The 13,505-nt window shown below is 38.9% G+C and overlaps 2 protein-coding genes and 3 pseudogenes across 3 annotated transcripts; 2 read left to right on the top strand and 3 right to left on the bottom strand.

Annotated features, from left to right (window-relative positions):
- The first annotated feature begins 135 nt into the window (after positions 1–135).
- On the top strand, positions 136–3,101 carry LOC137723476 (ABC transporter G family member 20). Its single transcript, XM_068462671.2, has 2 exons — positions 136–1,387; positions 1,828–3,101. Exons 1-2 carry the CDS (start codon positions 355–357, stop codon positions 2,976–2,978), a joined length of 2,184 nt encoding a protein of 727 aa, XP_068318772.2. The 5' UTR covers positions 136–354; the 3' UTR covers positions 2,979–3,101.
- A 1,758-nt stretch (positions 3,102–4,859) lies between these two features.
- Positions 4,860–11,214, top strand: LOC137722695 (protein NLP9-like). 2 transcript variants are annotated; one of them, XM_068461758.2, is made up of 7 exons: positions 4,860–5,032; positions 5,844–6,803; positions 7,082–7,126; positions 7,229–7,948; positions 8,309–8,432; positions 8,837–10,443; positions 10,632–11,214. In XM_068461758.2, the coding sequence occupies exons 2-6, from the start codon at positions 5,859–5,861 to the stop codon at positions 9,886–9,888; spliced, it is 2,886 nt and encodes a 961-aa protein (XP_068317859.2). In that variant the 5' UTR covers positions 4,860–5,032; positions 5,844–5,858; the 3' UTR covers positions 9,889–10,443; positions 10,632–11,214. The 2 variants fall into 2 exon arrangements, with proteins under 2 accessions (XP_068317859.2, XP_068317858.2); XM_068461757.2 differs by having other exon boundaries at positions 5,776–6,803.
- A 1,283-nt stretch (positions 11,215–12,497) lies between these two features.
- LOC137723971 (5S ribosomal RNA) lies at positions 12,498–12,616 on the bottom strand (annotated as a pseudogene).
- Positions 12,617–12,893: 277 nt separating this feature from the next.
- Positions 12,894–13,012, bottom strand: LOC137723965 (5S ribosomal RNA; annotated as a pseudogene).
- A 178-nt stretch (positions 13,013–13,190) lies between these two features.
- LOC137723821 (5S ribosomal RNA) lies at positions 13,191–13,309 on the bottom strand (annotated as a pseudogene).
- Positions 13,310–13,505: the final 196 nt, after the last annotated feature.

Genomic DNA, 13,505 nt, shown 5'->3' with positions numbered 1-13,505 from the left:
ATATATATACAAATTTAGAATTTTAAGCCTACAAGCAAAAGAAATTCCCAAGTTACTTGGGTATGGTAGTTAGTACTCACTACCAAAACTCTGAATTGCAATGAGATACTTGTAAAAGTGAGCCAACTCATGTATCCTTTACCCATTTGGACTTGGTAACTAGTGTGGAGAAATAGAAAGCTGAACACAACTTCCTCTCCCTCTCTTCTGACCAACTAAAGAAGCATTCACGCAAGCAACGGTTGGACACTTAAAACTCACCAAACACAGTGACCATCGTCATCACACTCACTTTCTATATATCTTTGCTTTCAAAGAGCCCTCCTACAAATTATCAAACCCCCCACCCCAACAATGGAGCTCATAGATTTCAACCCGAGACCCCGGGGCCTAAACCCTACCCTCGCCGAGCTCCTCCAGTGGGTCGAAGATGCGGAGAGTTCCAACAACTCTCCTTATGATCATGTTCTTCAGTTAGGGTACGGTTGCACCTCCGTGCCTTCCTCCTATCCCTTTGTCCTCTCATTCACTAATCTCACGTACAGCGTAAAAGTCCGGCGCAAAATGACCTTAGTACCCTCCTGTTTCAAAAGGAAACGAAAAATGGCAGAGATTAAACTGGGCATGGACAACAACACAAACACAAAAGTTTTGCTCAATGGTATATCCGGCGAGGCCAGAGAAGGCGAGATCATGGCGGTTCTTGGAGCAAGCGGGTCGGGAAAATCAACCCTCATCGATGCTTTAGCGGATAGAATCTCCAAGGACAGCTTAAAAGGCTCGATCACACTAAACGGGGAGGCCTTAGACTCAAGGCTCTTGAAAGTCATATCAGCTTATGTCATGCAAGATGATCTTTTGTTCCCAATGCTTACGGTTGAAGAAACTCTCATGTTCTCAGCCGAATTTCGGCTTCCTCGGAGTCTGTCAAAGTCCAAGAAGAAAGCCCGAGTTCAAGCTCTGATCGACCAACTTGGTCTTCGAAATGCCGCCAAGACTGTGATCGGTGACGAGGGACATCGAGGCGTCTCAGGAGGCGAAAGAAGGCGGGTTTCGATTGGAATCGACATAATTCACGACCCCATTGTTCTGTTTCTTGATGAGCCGACCTCCGGGCTTGATTCGACGAGTGCTTATATGGTGGTGAAGGTTTTGCAGCGGATAGCGCAGAGTGGGAGCATTGTGGTCATGTCTATTCACCAACCTAGTTACAGAATATTGAGCTTGTTGGACCGGTTGATTTTCTTGTCACATGGACAGACTGTGTACAGTGATTCGCGGGCTAATCTTCCAGTGTTTTTCGGAGAGTTTGGGCATCCGATTCCTGAGACTGAGAATCGGACTGAGTTCGCTCTCGACCTCATTCGAGAGCTCGAGGAAACCCCAGGTGACCCTTTCAATTAGGCTAAATTTTTTTACCAAATTTAGCCAATCAGTCGTATTTTATCTATTAGATACAAGTAATATTCAAAGTAGGCATACATTTGAAGAAAAGAAACATAGGATAATTTGACAAATTAAAAATTGGGATCAAATTTAGTAGTGAGTGCAGTAGAGTTAGCATATGATTAGTTTTTCAAATTTTTGCACCAAATAAATTATACATGTTTATTTAATTCTTATTAATTGATATCGATATTTGTAGTTGATACATTTTTTTAGAGCGAATTTAATCTAAATTACATAAAGGAGATTCCAACTTGACTGCAAAGAGGGTACATTAGCCTAGCTAACTCGGCTAAGCTCAAGTTTGCATTTACTCAACATTACTTGTGAAGTAAATTTGATTTGATGCTGACTATTTTACGTTTGGATGTTGCAAAACAGGTGGAACTAAGAGCTTGGTGGAATTCAACAAATCATGGCAGATCACCAAGAACCAACAAAAACAACGAGCAAACCAAAACAACTTGATGATCAACTCCAAGTGCAAGCCAAAGCTTTCTCTCAAAGATGCAATTAGTGCAAGCATCTCAAGAGGCAAACTAGTCTCCGGAGCACCAAATGACTCGAACCTCTCCTCCTCAGTCCCCACATTTGCCAACCCTTCTTGGGTTGAAATGGCAGTCATCTCCAAACGCTCCCTCACAAACTCCCGAAGAATGCCCGAACTCTTCGGCATTCGCCTAGGCGCTGTCCTCGTCACGGGCATCATCCTAGCCACCATGTTTTGGCACCTAGACAGTTCCCCAAAAGGCATCAAAGAGCGCTTAGGGTTCTTCGCATTCACCATGTCCACCACATTCTACACTTGCGCTGAGGCCATCCCCAGCTTCCTCCAAGAACGCTACATTTTCATGCGCGAAACCGCATACAATGCCTACCGCCGGTCCTCATACGTCCTAGCTCATTCCCTAATCTCCATTCCCTCCCTAGCCTTCCTCTCCTTAACCTTTGCCGCCACGACCTTCTGGGCCGTGGGGCTCGCTGGCGGGCTCCATGGCTTCCTCTTCTTCTTTTTCACTATTTTCGCGGCCTTCTGGGCCGGAAGCTCATTCGTCACGTTCCTGTCAGGCGTCGTGACACATGTCATGTTGGGGTACACAGTTGTGGTGGCAATTCTAGCCTACTTCCTACTCTTTAGTGGATTCTTCATAAGTAGAGATAAAATCCCACCCTATTGGCTTTGGTTTCACTACATGTCCCTAGTCAAGTACCCATATGAGGGTGCTTTGCAAAACGAGTTTGATGATCCAATCAAGTGCTTCGTGACGGGCACCCAGATGTTCGACAACTCACCACTAGGAGCCTTCCCGGTGGCGATGAAGTTGAAGCTTCTCAAGAGCATGAGCACAACTTTGGGCGTGAACATCACGGCGTCCACCTGCGTGACCACCGGAGCAGATATACTGAAGCAACAAGGGATCACGGACCTCAATAAATGGAGTTGCTTGTGGATCACCATTGCTTTGGGGTTCTTCTTTAGGATTCTCTTTTACCTTACCTTGTTGTTGGGCAGTAAAAATAAGAGGAGGTAAAAAATAGAGGAGGAATTGTGAAATATTTCAGTCACAGCCATGTAATTCTGTAGTTGTACAAAACTTCTCTGATCATTATTTGCTTATTGATTTTCAGTGTCTAATTCCAAGTTTGCCATGTAAGTTTGTGATTCATACAACACATTGCTTGCGAATGATTTACACTTGGGAGGCTAATGGCACAAGGTTATACGAAACTTCTACTGTTTAATCATATTTTACACCTTTTAGGTTTAAAACGATTTTCAAAATGGGTCAGGAGATTTTAATTTTCTTATATTAGACCTTGGGGTTCAGAAATTTTATTAAATTTTACATTTTCAACGCTTTAAACATCTAATTCTTCTTCAAATTGATGCGTTTTTTTTTGCTTTTTTCTTTTGTCAAGGTGGTGCATATGTGACTTACATATTAGTTCATATATATAAGTGTCTCACACTAACCATATAATCAAGTTAATGAATGATCAAACAATCAATCAGATCAAAAGCATAAATTGATACAATTTCAAAACAGTATGATGCAAAATGAGAAAATTAAAACCTCACGTCTCATTTTAAAAATCACACAAAACTGAAAGAGTGTAAAATGTAATTGACCCAAAATTCTATCATAAGACCATATTCTACAACATGAGGTAAGCTTGGGTTAGTGATTAGCACCAGCTAAAATCTACAGCTACTACACTATCATGGCTTCGAAAATTGTTCCTGATCTTCGACTGTCATCACCACAGATTTGGTGTGACAATATTTTAGCAATCTCCTTGGAGTCTAACAAGTATTTCATTCTCCAACTCGCCATGTCGAGACATCAGCGAAAAAGTTACTCGAAAAGAGCTTACAGTTAGTTTTGTTGCCACACAAGATCAGATTGCAGGCTTTCTGACAAAAAGATCATCAACAACAAAGTTTTATCTCCCTTAACCCAACCTGAAAACGAGTAGGTAACTAGTTCTGAGACATGTGATTACATTCGAATTTGGAGTAGAGTCACATACTCAACAATTTTTGGAAACAAACGAAAAGAAAACGAAGACAAAACATAAACTCAACTAATCCCTCTCAAGGACTTGTTTAAGAATAAGAAAGAGAATCTCATGTAATTATCATGAAATAAGGTTTGATATCTCAAACACGTAAAAGATGACACACTTAAATAATAATAATAAAAAAAAAATCTAAACTCAAATTAAAAACAAAATAATTATCAAACAATCTTGAATTTTCTTCAAGCGAAAGAATTTTCTAAAGAGTGGTCCTATCTATCTACATTTTCTTATCTCTCATACACATCTCTTAATTTTTCGGCCATCGGAACGAATAAATTTAAGAAGATTAATAAACAAAAGTTAGCAAGAATGTATGGGAGGTAAAAGAAAAGGTGTGTAAATAGGAAATATTTTTGCTCACCACTTTCAAGCGGTGTAACGCGCACCATTCTGTTTAGTGGATAGACTCCTTGTCTCAAATGGGGCAAGGGATATGGATGTCAGGAAGTTTTGTTTTGTTTTGTTTTTGTTTTATTTTATTTTATTTGAACAAACGATATTATCAATACCAAAAGGAAATCGGGTGGGCTTAGTCTCACACTGGGTTAGCAACAATATGGTTCAAATTCACCTTTGACAAAATCGAATCTAAGACTTCTCACTTAGAGGAATATTACTAGACCATAGTATTGACAAATGTTAGGAAGTTAAAAGCAAAATTTATTTTTCCTTTTTTTTTTAATAGAAAAACTACAAACAAATTAAATTCGGCGGTTATTTCACAGAGCGAAATTTGGCGGTATCACAAACAACGGTATCTGCCGTCGACGTCACAAACAATGTTATCTGCCGTCGACGTCACAAACAATGGTATCTGGCGTTATCATGTCACAACGAAATTTTCAATTCATTTTATCTTCCTCAGTCCCGACCCTCCTTCAAAACATACACCCAGTCGGCTTTTCCTGCAACTCGCAACGACAGAATCATTTTGTCTCTCTGAGAGTCCGGAAGCGTTGTTATGTCTAAAGCATAAAATTGGGGATTTTTCTTACCAGTCAAGGTAGGCACGTTTGACAAAAAAAATGCAAGTTTTTAGAAATTAGGGTTTTGTTTTGGGTTCTGCTTCGTGTATTATTCACTGGTATGTTGCTAAGCTTGCAAATTTTGAATTTTGAATTTATTTGTTATGGGGTTTTAACTGGTTTCGTGTAGTTTGAATTGATATGTTGAGCTAGAGATTAATAGATGCTGAGTTTTTGTTTGTTAGTTTGATTTTAGAGCTTTAGAGTTGTTTTTGAAATTTGGTGGAATTTATGCTCCTCAATTCCTCTTTTTTTTTTTTTTTTTGAAAAAAAGAAGAAAAGAAATGGATGTGGTGTACTGTTGGTCTATTCAGATGAAGAATTGATATTTATTATTTAACTTTTTAAAATTTTGATCAAATTTGTTGGGTTCCAGTTCCACTAAGAATTTTGGATGCTCAAATAAGAGCTTATTTGTTCATGTTTTATTTTTTTGTTAACTGAAGTAATGAGTTTGGTCAGAACAGATGAGTTCTACTAAAAAAATTCTATGCTCATAATGTTCATGATTTTCTTGTTAACTAGAGTAACGAGTTCAGTCCGAATAGATGCATGGTAGTGTTTTGAGAATTTCACTAATAAACACAAACTGATAGTGTTAAGGTGCGATGGTGTTTAATATATCCTTATTGTTAATGTTAGATAACTGGATCCGAAATTCATAGCAGGTTCCATTTGGTGTTTACCATACTTACCATGCTTAGTGCCTTTTTTTCTGCAGCTTGAAATGCCTCATTGAGATGATTGATATGGCAATACACGGCTAATTATTTGGTCAAATTATAACAGGGTTTTAATCTGAATATGGATTATCACTTTTTGCCTAAAGATAAGGGAAACAATCATTGGGCATCTGACGGAGCTCAGGTTGAGAATTTGGCATCTTTTGATGGTGGAACAACGATCCAGATCCCAGAGGATATGTTTAATAACATTTCTGAGCTTATGAACTTTGATACTTATTCTGGATGGTGCAGCCCAGCAGCAACGGACCAGATTGCAGCCTCTTTAGGGGTGCCATCATGTACATCAGTGACCTCTGCACCTTTTTACGCCTTGAATTTTGTAGAACCGAATGGTGAGCAAAGTGGTGCTGGAACTTTCAACGTTGGGGAAAATTTCAGTTGTGGAGACAAAATTGTGTTTGATCAAATGGGGACCCCCCAATATGGGGTGTCAACTGATTCCGATGAGGCTAATGACTCAGCTATTAAGTTAAACAATAGTTCTTTTCAACACAATAATCCCATGGACATGGAAAGGTATATGATCTATAGGCCACCTGGGTTGTCACTTAATGAGAAGATGCTTAAGGCACTGTCGATGTTTAAAGAGACTTCCGGTGGGGGTATTTTAGCGCAATTATGGGTTCCCATGAAGCATGGTGATCAGTACTTATTAAGCACTTGTGAGCAACCCTATTTGCTTGACCATATTCTTGCAGGGTATCGTGAAGTCTCAAGGATGTTTACATTCTCTACAAAAGGAAAACAGAGTTCTATTTTGGGTCTTCCTGGCCGTGTATTTGTCTCCAAAATTCCAGAGTGGACTTCAAACGTTATTTTTTACAATAAGACTGAGTACCTACGGGTGGATTATGCGGCTAATCATCAAGTTCGTGGATCAATTGCTTTACCGATTTTTGATTTTGACATGGAAATGTCCTGCTGCGCTGTATTGGAACTCGTCAGTACAAAAGCGAAGCCCAATTTTGATACGGAGATGGAAATAGTTTGCGGTGCGCTCCAGGTCAGTTTCTTTCTTCTCGTTTAACAAACACACACATACCATATGCAAATGATTGATCCATACACATATCCTTCTTCTTCTCTTTTTAAGCTTTTAGGTTCATGTTAGTGGAATTAGTAGATGTAATGAATGCCCTAAAAGTTACATTTACTAATTTTTGTGTGGTGCTTCCCAAGCTTTTGTACAAATGATACTACCCTATATGTTTTAATGTGTTAATTAATGATGTCAATGTTAAAGTGTAAAAATTAATATATTTTGATGGCAATTATTTGCAGGCCGTTAATTTGAGGACCAATGCGCCTCTCCGACTTCTTCCCCAGGTACATGTCAGAATATGTTGTTTATTCCTTTGTTATTTATTTATGTCATAATATTTTCCTTACTAAAATTTTATGAACTTATAAGAGAACTTTTTCCCACAGTGCCTCTCAGAGAACCAAAGAGCTGCTTTAACTGAAATAAGTGATGTCTTACGGGTTGTATGTCATGCGCATTTATTGCCATTGGCTATGACCTGGATTCCTTGTTGCTACTCTGAGGGTACTGGTGATGAAATTAAAAGAGTACGTGCCAAAGGGGGTATAACAAATTCAAATGAGAAATGTATAATATGCATCGAGGAAACAGCTTGTTATGTAAATGATAGCAGAATGCAAGGCTTTGTGCATGCATGTGCAGAACATCATCTTGAGGAAGGGGAGGGAATTGCTGGGAAAGCACTTCAATCAAATCATCCGTTCTTCATTAATGATGTTAAGGTGTATGATATATGTGAATATCCACTTGTTCATCATGCACGCAACTATGGTTTGAATGCCGCCGTTGCAATCAAGCTAAGGAGCACCTACACCGGTGATGATGACTATATATTGGAGTTTTTTCTCCCTGTCAATGTCAAGGGGAGTACAGAACAACAACTTCTGTTAAACAACCTCTCAGGTACCATGCAGAAAATTTGTAAAAGTTTAAGGACAGCTTCAGATGCAGAATTAGTTGGGTTAGAAGGCACCAACACTAGGTTCCCACAGAGGCATTCTCGGACAACACTGTCAGATAGTGAAATGAAATCAGCGAAGAATGTCACCTATAATGTTTTTAATCGAAAAAATGGGGAAATCAAAAGACATAATCCTCCTGGAAAGGTATTGCTTTTATAAAAGAACAATATTGTGGATAAATTATTGATACATTATGAACTTCTTTATTGACTAGTGGAGGTGCATCTTAGTCTCTTTCTTAAATATTATGTTATAAATTTATGTGGGAGAGTCACCTCATCTTCTATGTTCTGCATTGGGTCCTTATGACCACATTATCCTTATGTTTCTTATTACTGTTTGAAATTAAACATCTCCATGGATTTTGTTTCTTTAAGTATGGAAACACTGAAATGGTCCTTATTATCGCTACTTGGAAAGCTTTGTTGTTATAATGTTTCATTGTTGGATCTTCACTTGAGGAATATTGTTGGAGGGATAACTTTTATATTGTTCTTTGTATAGGCACCGAGTGGATCAAGAAGGCAGGTGGAGAAAAAGCGAACTACAACAGGGAAAAACGTGAGCTTGAGTGTTTTACAGCAATACTTCTCTGGTAGTCTCAAGGATGCTGCAAAAAGTATAGGAGGTGAGAGTCAAGCATGACGAATCTACTTATTGTTGGATTTGATGCTTTACTAGTTAAATCAAAAGAAGATGTTTATATTTTTCAGAATCTATATGAGCTTTAATCAATTCATTATAATAAGTAACTTCACATATTCTCTAACTCATTATAATAAGTAACTTCACGTATTCTCTATTGATTATTAAGCTGTTCTGTGATAAGCTGCAGATGGAGCTTATTTTTCTACGCTCAGTATTTTTCTTATAGAATCATATATCTCCTCCATGCTAGAGTCTAGTCAGTCCATGTATAGAAAACATTTACTATCAAGTTTTGATTCAAATTATCGTTTTTATTTTTAAGTATAATTCTTGCTAATCTATTGAAAGGATTTCTTTATTTAACATATCATTGTCTTTTGGCAGTTTGCCCCACTACGCTAAAAAGGATATGCAGACAACATGGTATCACGAAATGGCCATCTCGTAAAATAAGTAAGGTGAACCGTTCATTGGAGAAAATACAGACTGTGCTTGATTCTGTTCAGGGGGTGGATGGAGGATTGAAGTATGACCCAACTACTGGGGGGTTTGTGGCAATGGGATCCATCATCCAAGAAGTTGATGCGCCCCAAAATATTTTATTTCCCAAGAAGAATCTGCATGTTGAGAACTCTGAACCAGTTACCCAAGATCTTGTTTCAGTATCTTCGTTGTCTATCAATAATGGTGAGATTTTGACTGTTCAGTTGGAAAAGGATGGAAGTTGTGTTCCAACTTCTCATGAGAATGAGGTAAAAAATCAGAGCATCCCTCTCATGCCTCAAGGGGATTCCAAGCCCATTGCAATAGATTTTGGGTCATGTGATCCTACTAACCGTGGGACAACACCTGATACAAAGGGCTCTTATCTTGCAAAAGAAGTTAATAACTGGGGTTACACTCAGACCTCTGACTGCCACTTTGTGTCTCAGAGCTCAGGCTTCTTGGTTGCTACTGATGAGATGGATATGGGAGTACATGGAAATGGTGGAATTGTTGAATATAACCAGCATAGTTCTTCGAGCTTGACAGATTCATCAATTGGCTTTGGTTCAATAATGCAGGGCTACTCATCAAGCTCTCAGAGCTTTGAGGAGCATAAGCACCCACAAGTCGAGACAACCACTGGTGAGAATGGTTCAAAGATAATTGTGAAAGCTACTTATATAGAGGATATAATCAGGTTCAAGTTTGAGCCTTCTCTTGGGTGCCTTCAACTGTATGAAGAGGTTGCAAAGAGGTTGAAGTTGCAAAATGGGACATTCCAACTTAGGTATTTGGATGACGAAGAGCAATGGGTGATGTTAGTCTGTGATGCAGATTTGCAGGAGTGTCTTGAGATAATGGATGACATCGGGACACGTTGTGTGAAGTTCCTGGTCCGTGATATAACTTTTGGCATGGGCAGTTCTGGCAGTAGCAACTTTCTAGGGTAAATTTTGTGTCTGCTTTTGTAGTATTACTTGATAGGAATTTTCCGTTAGCTTTATGGGTTCTACTTCCTATGTGTACTTCTATGGAGGTGAGGGGACGTCGATGAGATGGCCACTATATCTTGGATGTCATTGCTCCTTCCTAATATTAGCAGGTTGGATATTGTACGAGTTTGGAAGTAAGCAATGAGAAGATATGACCTATATGATCCGTATTACAGTAAGTTCTATATGTTAGAGTGGATGTAGTCATAGTCATAGAAAGGCTAGAGGGGTATTAATCTGCAATGCTTAATCCCCATTTTGTACAGATTATATACGTGTATATATATGTGTGTGTGTGTGTGTGTGTGTATGAATTGACTGAGATAAAATTTCCACAACGTGAAACAATTTTATCTTTTAATTCAGTTTGTTCTTAGGGAATAGTATTTTAGTCCACAATGTGCTAGGTAAGTATAGTTCAGTTCTTTCACCCCCACTGATGGAGTGAATGATGCACCTGCTTTGAACCTTGCTGATGTTAGGATTGCAATGGGGCATTTCTCTGGAACTGAGGTATTTATTTAGTTATTTTCTTCTGTTCCATCATACTTTCGGCGCTTGTTATTATTCCCTTATTTGGTAACTTATGTTTGATTTTCTTCTTTCTTCCAACTTCTTGCATTGTTTTGCTACATTTTGTACGAATTTACCTGAGAATGTTCTTACTAATTTTCGCTTGGAACTTGATTATGCTTTGACAGGATTGGGATGTGCGCTGCACTGGCAACTGTAGGCGGATTCGTCATTTGGCGTACACATTGTTTTTCTTGAGTTTTAATCTCAGTGGGGATGGCCACTCCCGTGTCAAACACTCCCAGCTCGCCAAACGGGGATAGTCTCAGATTTTCTCCTTTGATATAATCCTGTGATGATTTTCATGGTGGAAAAGTGAAAGCTTCAACGCTTCGTTGTGTTGCTTGCCATCAAAATGTTCAAACTCTCTCAGAGCACACTACTTGCTTTCTGAGAACGGAAGCCTCTTGTCAATGTGCCATATGGGTCAACTTCTGTCTCCTCGTGGTTGTCTGTTTCGTTTGTCCTGCAGTTCTCGATGCTCTATGCGCCATTCTTTTTTCAAGTATTCGGTGTTGTGCCCCTGTGATAGAACTAGTCGCTGCTGGTTTTCGTCCAGATATTTTCGCTAGGCCTAATTTATTTTTTCGTTCAACACTTTTTTGGTTGTGAAAACTGGTTAACCTTTTTTTTTTTTTTTATGTGAGTTGGTATGATTGCATCCATTAGTCTATGACTTGTAATTGTACATAATCATTTCTTTGGCCATGACCCCGTAATCTTTATGCATGTGCAAATCACACCGGCTCCAAACAATCGCACCAAATTCAAAAATATTAATCAAGACGATCCCTTGAAATTTAAAAAACAGAACTAATAGTCTTTCCCATTCTTTTCTCTCATCTTCCAAGCACGAGACTCGGTTATCCACGATGCGGGCCACATATAAGTCGCTAAAAATACGTAAAAGCGAATTATGAAAAATAAAAAATAAAAAGGTGGGGGATGCAACACTAGGACTTTCCAGGATATTATCCATCCTAGTACTACTGTTGCCTAAACTCGCTTAACTTTGGAGTTCTGATGGGATCTGGTGCATTTGACTTGGTATGATCGCATCCATTAGTCTACGACTTGTAATTGTATATAACAATTTCTTTGGCCAAGACCCCGTAACCTTTCTGCATGTGCAAATCACATCGGCTCCAAACGATCGCACCAAATTCAAAAATATTAATCAAGACGATCCCTCGAAATTCAAAAAACAGAACTAATAGTCTTTCCCATTCTTTTCTCTCATCCCCCAAGCACAAGGCTCGGTTATCCACGACGCGCGCTACATATAAGTCGCTAAAAATATGCAAAAAGGAATTATGAAAAGAAAAAAAAAAAAAAAGGTGGGCGGATGCAACACGAGGACTTCCCACGAGGGCATCCATCCTAGTACTACTCTCGCGCAAAGTCGCTTAACTTCGGAGTTTTTATGGGATCTGGTGCATGTGAGTTGGTATGATCGCATATGTTAGTCTACGACTTGTAATTGTACATAACCATTTCTTCGGCCACCAAAACCTTTTATGCATGTGCAAATCAAATCGGCTCCAAACGATCGCACCAAATTCAAAAATATTAATCAAGACGATCCCTCGAAATTCAAAAAACAAAATAAATAGTCTTTCCCATTCCTTTCTCTCATCTCCCAAGCAAGAGACTTGGTTATCCACGATACACGTCACATATAAGCCGCTAAAAATACGCAAAAAGGAATTATGAAAAAAAAAAAAAGTGAGGAGATGCAACATAACCATTTCTTCGACCATGACCCCGTAACCTTTACGCATGTGCAAATCACACTAGCTCCAACCGATCGCATCAAATTCTAAAATATTAATCAAAACGAACCGTCAAAATTCAAAAAACAGAATTAATTCTCCTTCCCATTCCTGTCTCTCATCTCGCAAGAACGAGACTTGAATATCCACGAAGCGGGCCACACATAAGCCGCTAAAAATACACAAAAAGGAATTATGAAAAAAAAAAAAAAAAAAAAGGGGGGGATGCAACACGTGGACTTCCCAGGAGGTCATCCATCCTAGTACTACTCTCGCCCAAACTCCCTTAAATTCGGAGTTCTGATGGGAACCAATGCATATGAATTATTATCATTGCATCAAATTAGTCTATGACTTGTAATTGCATATAACCATTTCTTTGGCCATGACCTTGTAACATTTAGGCATGTGCAAATAACACCGGCTCCAAACGATCGCACCATATTCAAAAATATTAATCAAGACAATCCTTCGAAATTCAAAAAATAAAATTAATTGTCTTCTTCATTGCTTTCTCTCATCTCCCAAGCACGAGACTCGGTTATCCACGACGCTCGCCACATATAAGCCGCTAAAACTACGGAAAAAAAAAGAGACAAAAAAAAAAAAAAAGGTGGGGGGATGCAACACAAGGACTTCCCAGGAGGTCACCCATCCTAGCACTATTGTCGCCCAAATTCGCTTAACTTCGGAGTTCTGATGGGATCCGGTGCATGTGAGTTGCTATGATCGCATGTGCAAGTTACATCGACTCTAAACGATCGCACCATAATCAAAAATATTAATCAAGACGATCCTTCGAAAAAATAACAAAAAAAAAATAACAAAAAAATCTCATCTCCCAAGCACGTCACTCGCCGCGTCACATATAAGCCGCTAAAAATAACAAAATAAAAAAACACAGAAAAAGGTGGGAGGATGCAACACGAGGACTTCCCAGGAGGTCACCCATCCTAGTACTACTCTCGCCCAAACTCGCTTAACTTCGGAGTTTTGATGGGATCCCGTGCATGTAAGTTGGTATGATCGCATCCGTCAGTCTAACCCTTCTAATTCTATATAACCATTTCTTTGCCCATGACTTCATAACCTTTTTTCATGTGCAAAATATTAATCGAGGTGATGCTTCGAAATTCAAAAATTAAAATTCGTTTTTTTTTTTTTTTTTCCTTCTTCTTTCTCTCATCTCCCAAGCACGACACATATAAGCCGCTAAATATACCAAAAAAA

This window comes from Pyrus communis, chromosome 4 (genome assembly GCF_041283825.1).
Source record: "Pyrus communis isolate YQ-2024b chromosome 4, ASM4128382v1, whole genome shotgun sequence".
NCBI classification, from domain to species: domain Eukaryota; kingdom Viridiplantae; phylum Streptophyta; class Magnoliopsida; order Rosales; family Rosaceae; genus Pyrus; species Pyrus communis.
The sequence above is the reverse complement of the archived record's forward strand: the minus strand, read 5'-3'. Positions and strand labels throughout refer to the sequence as shown.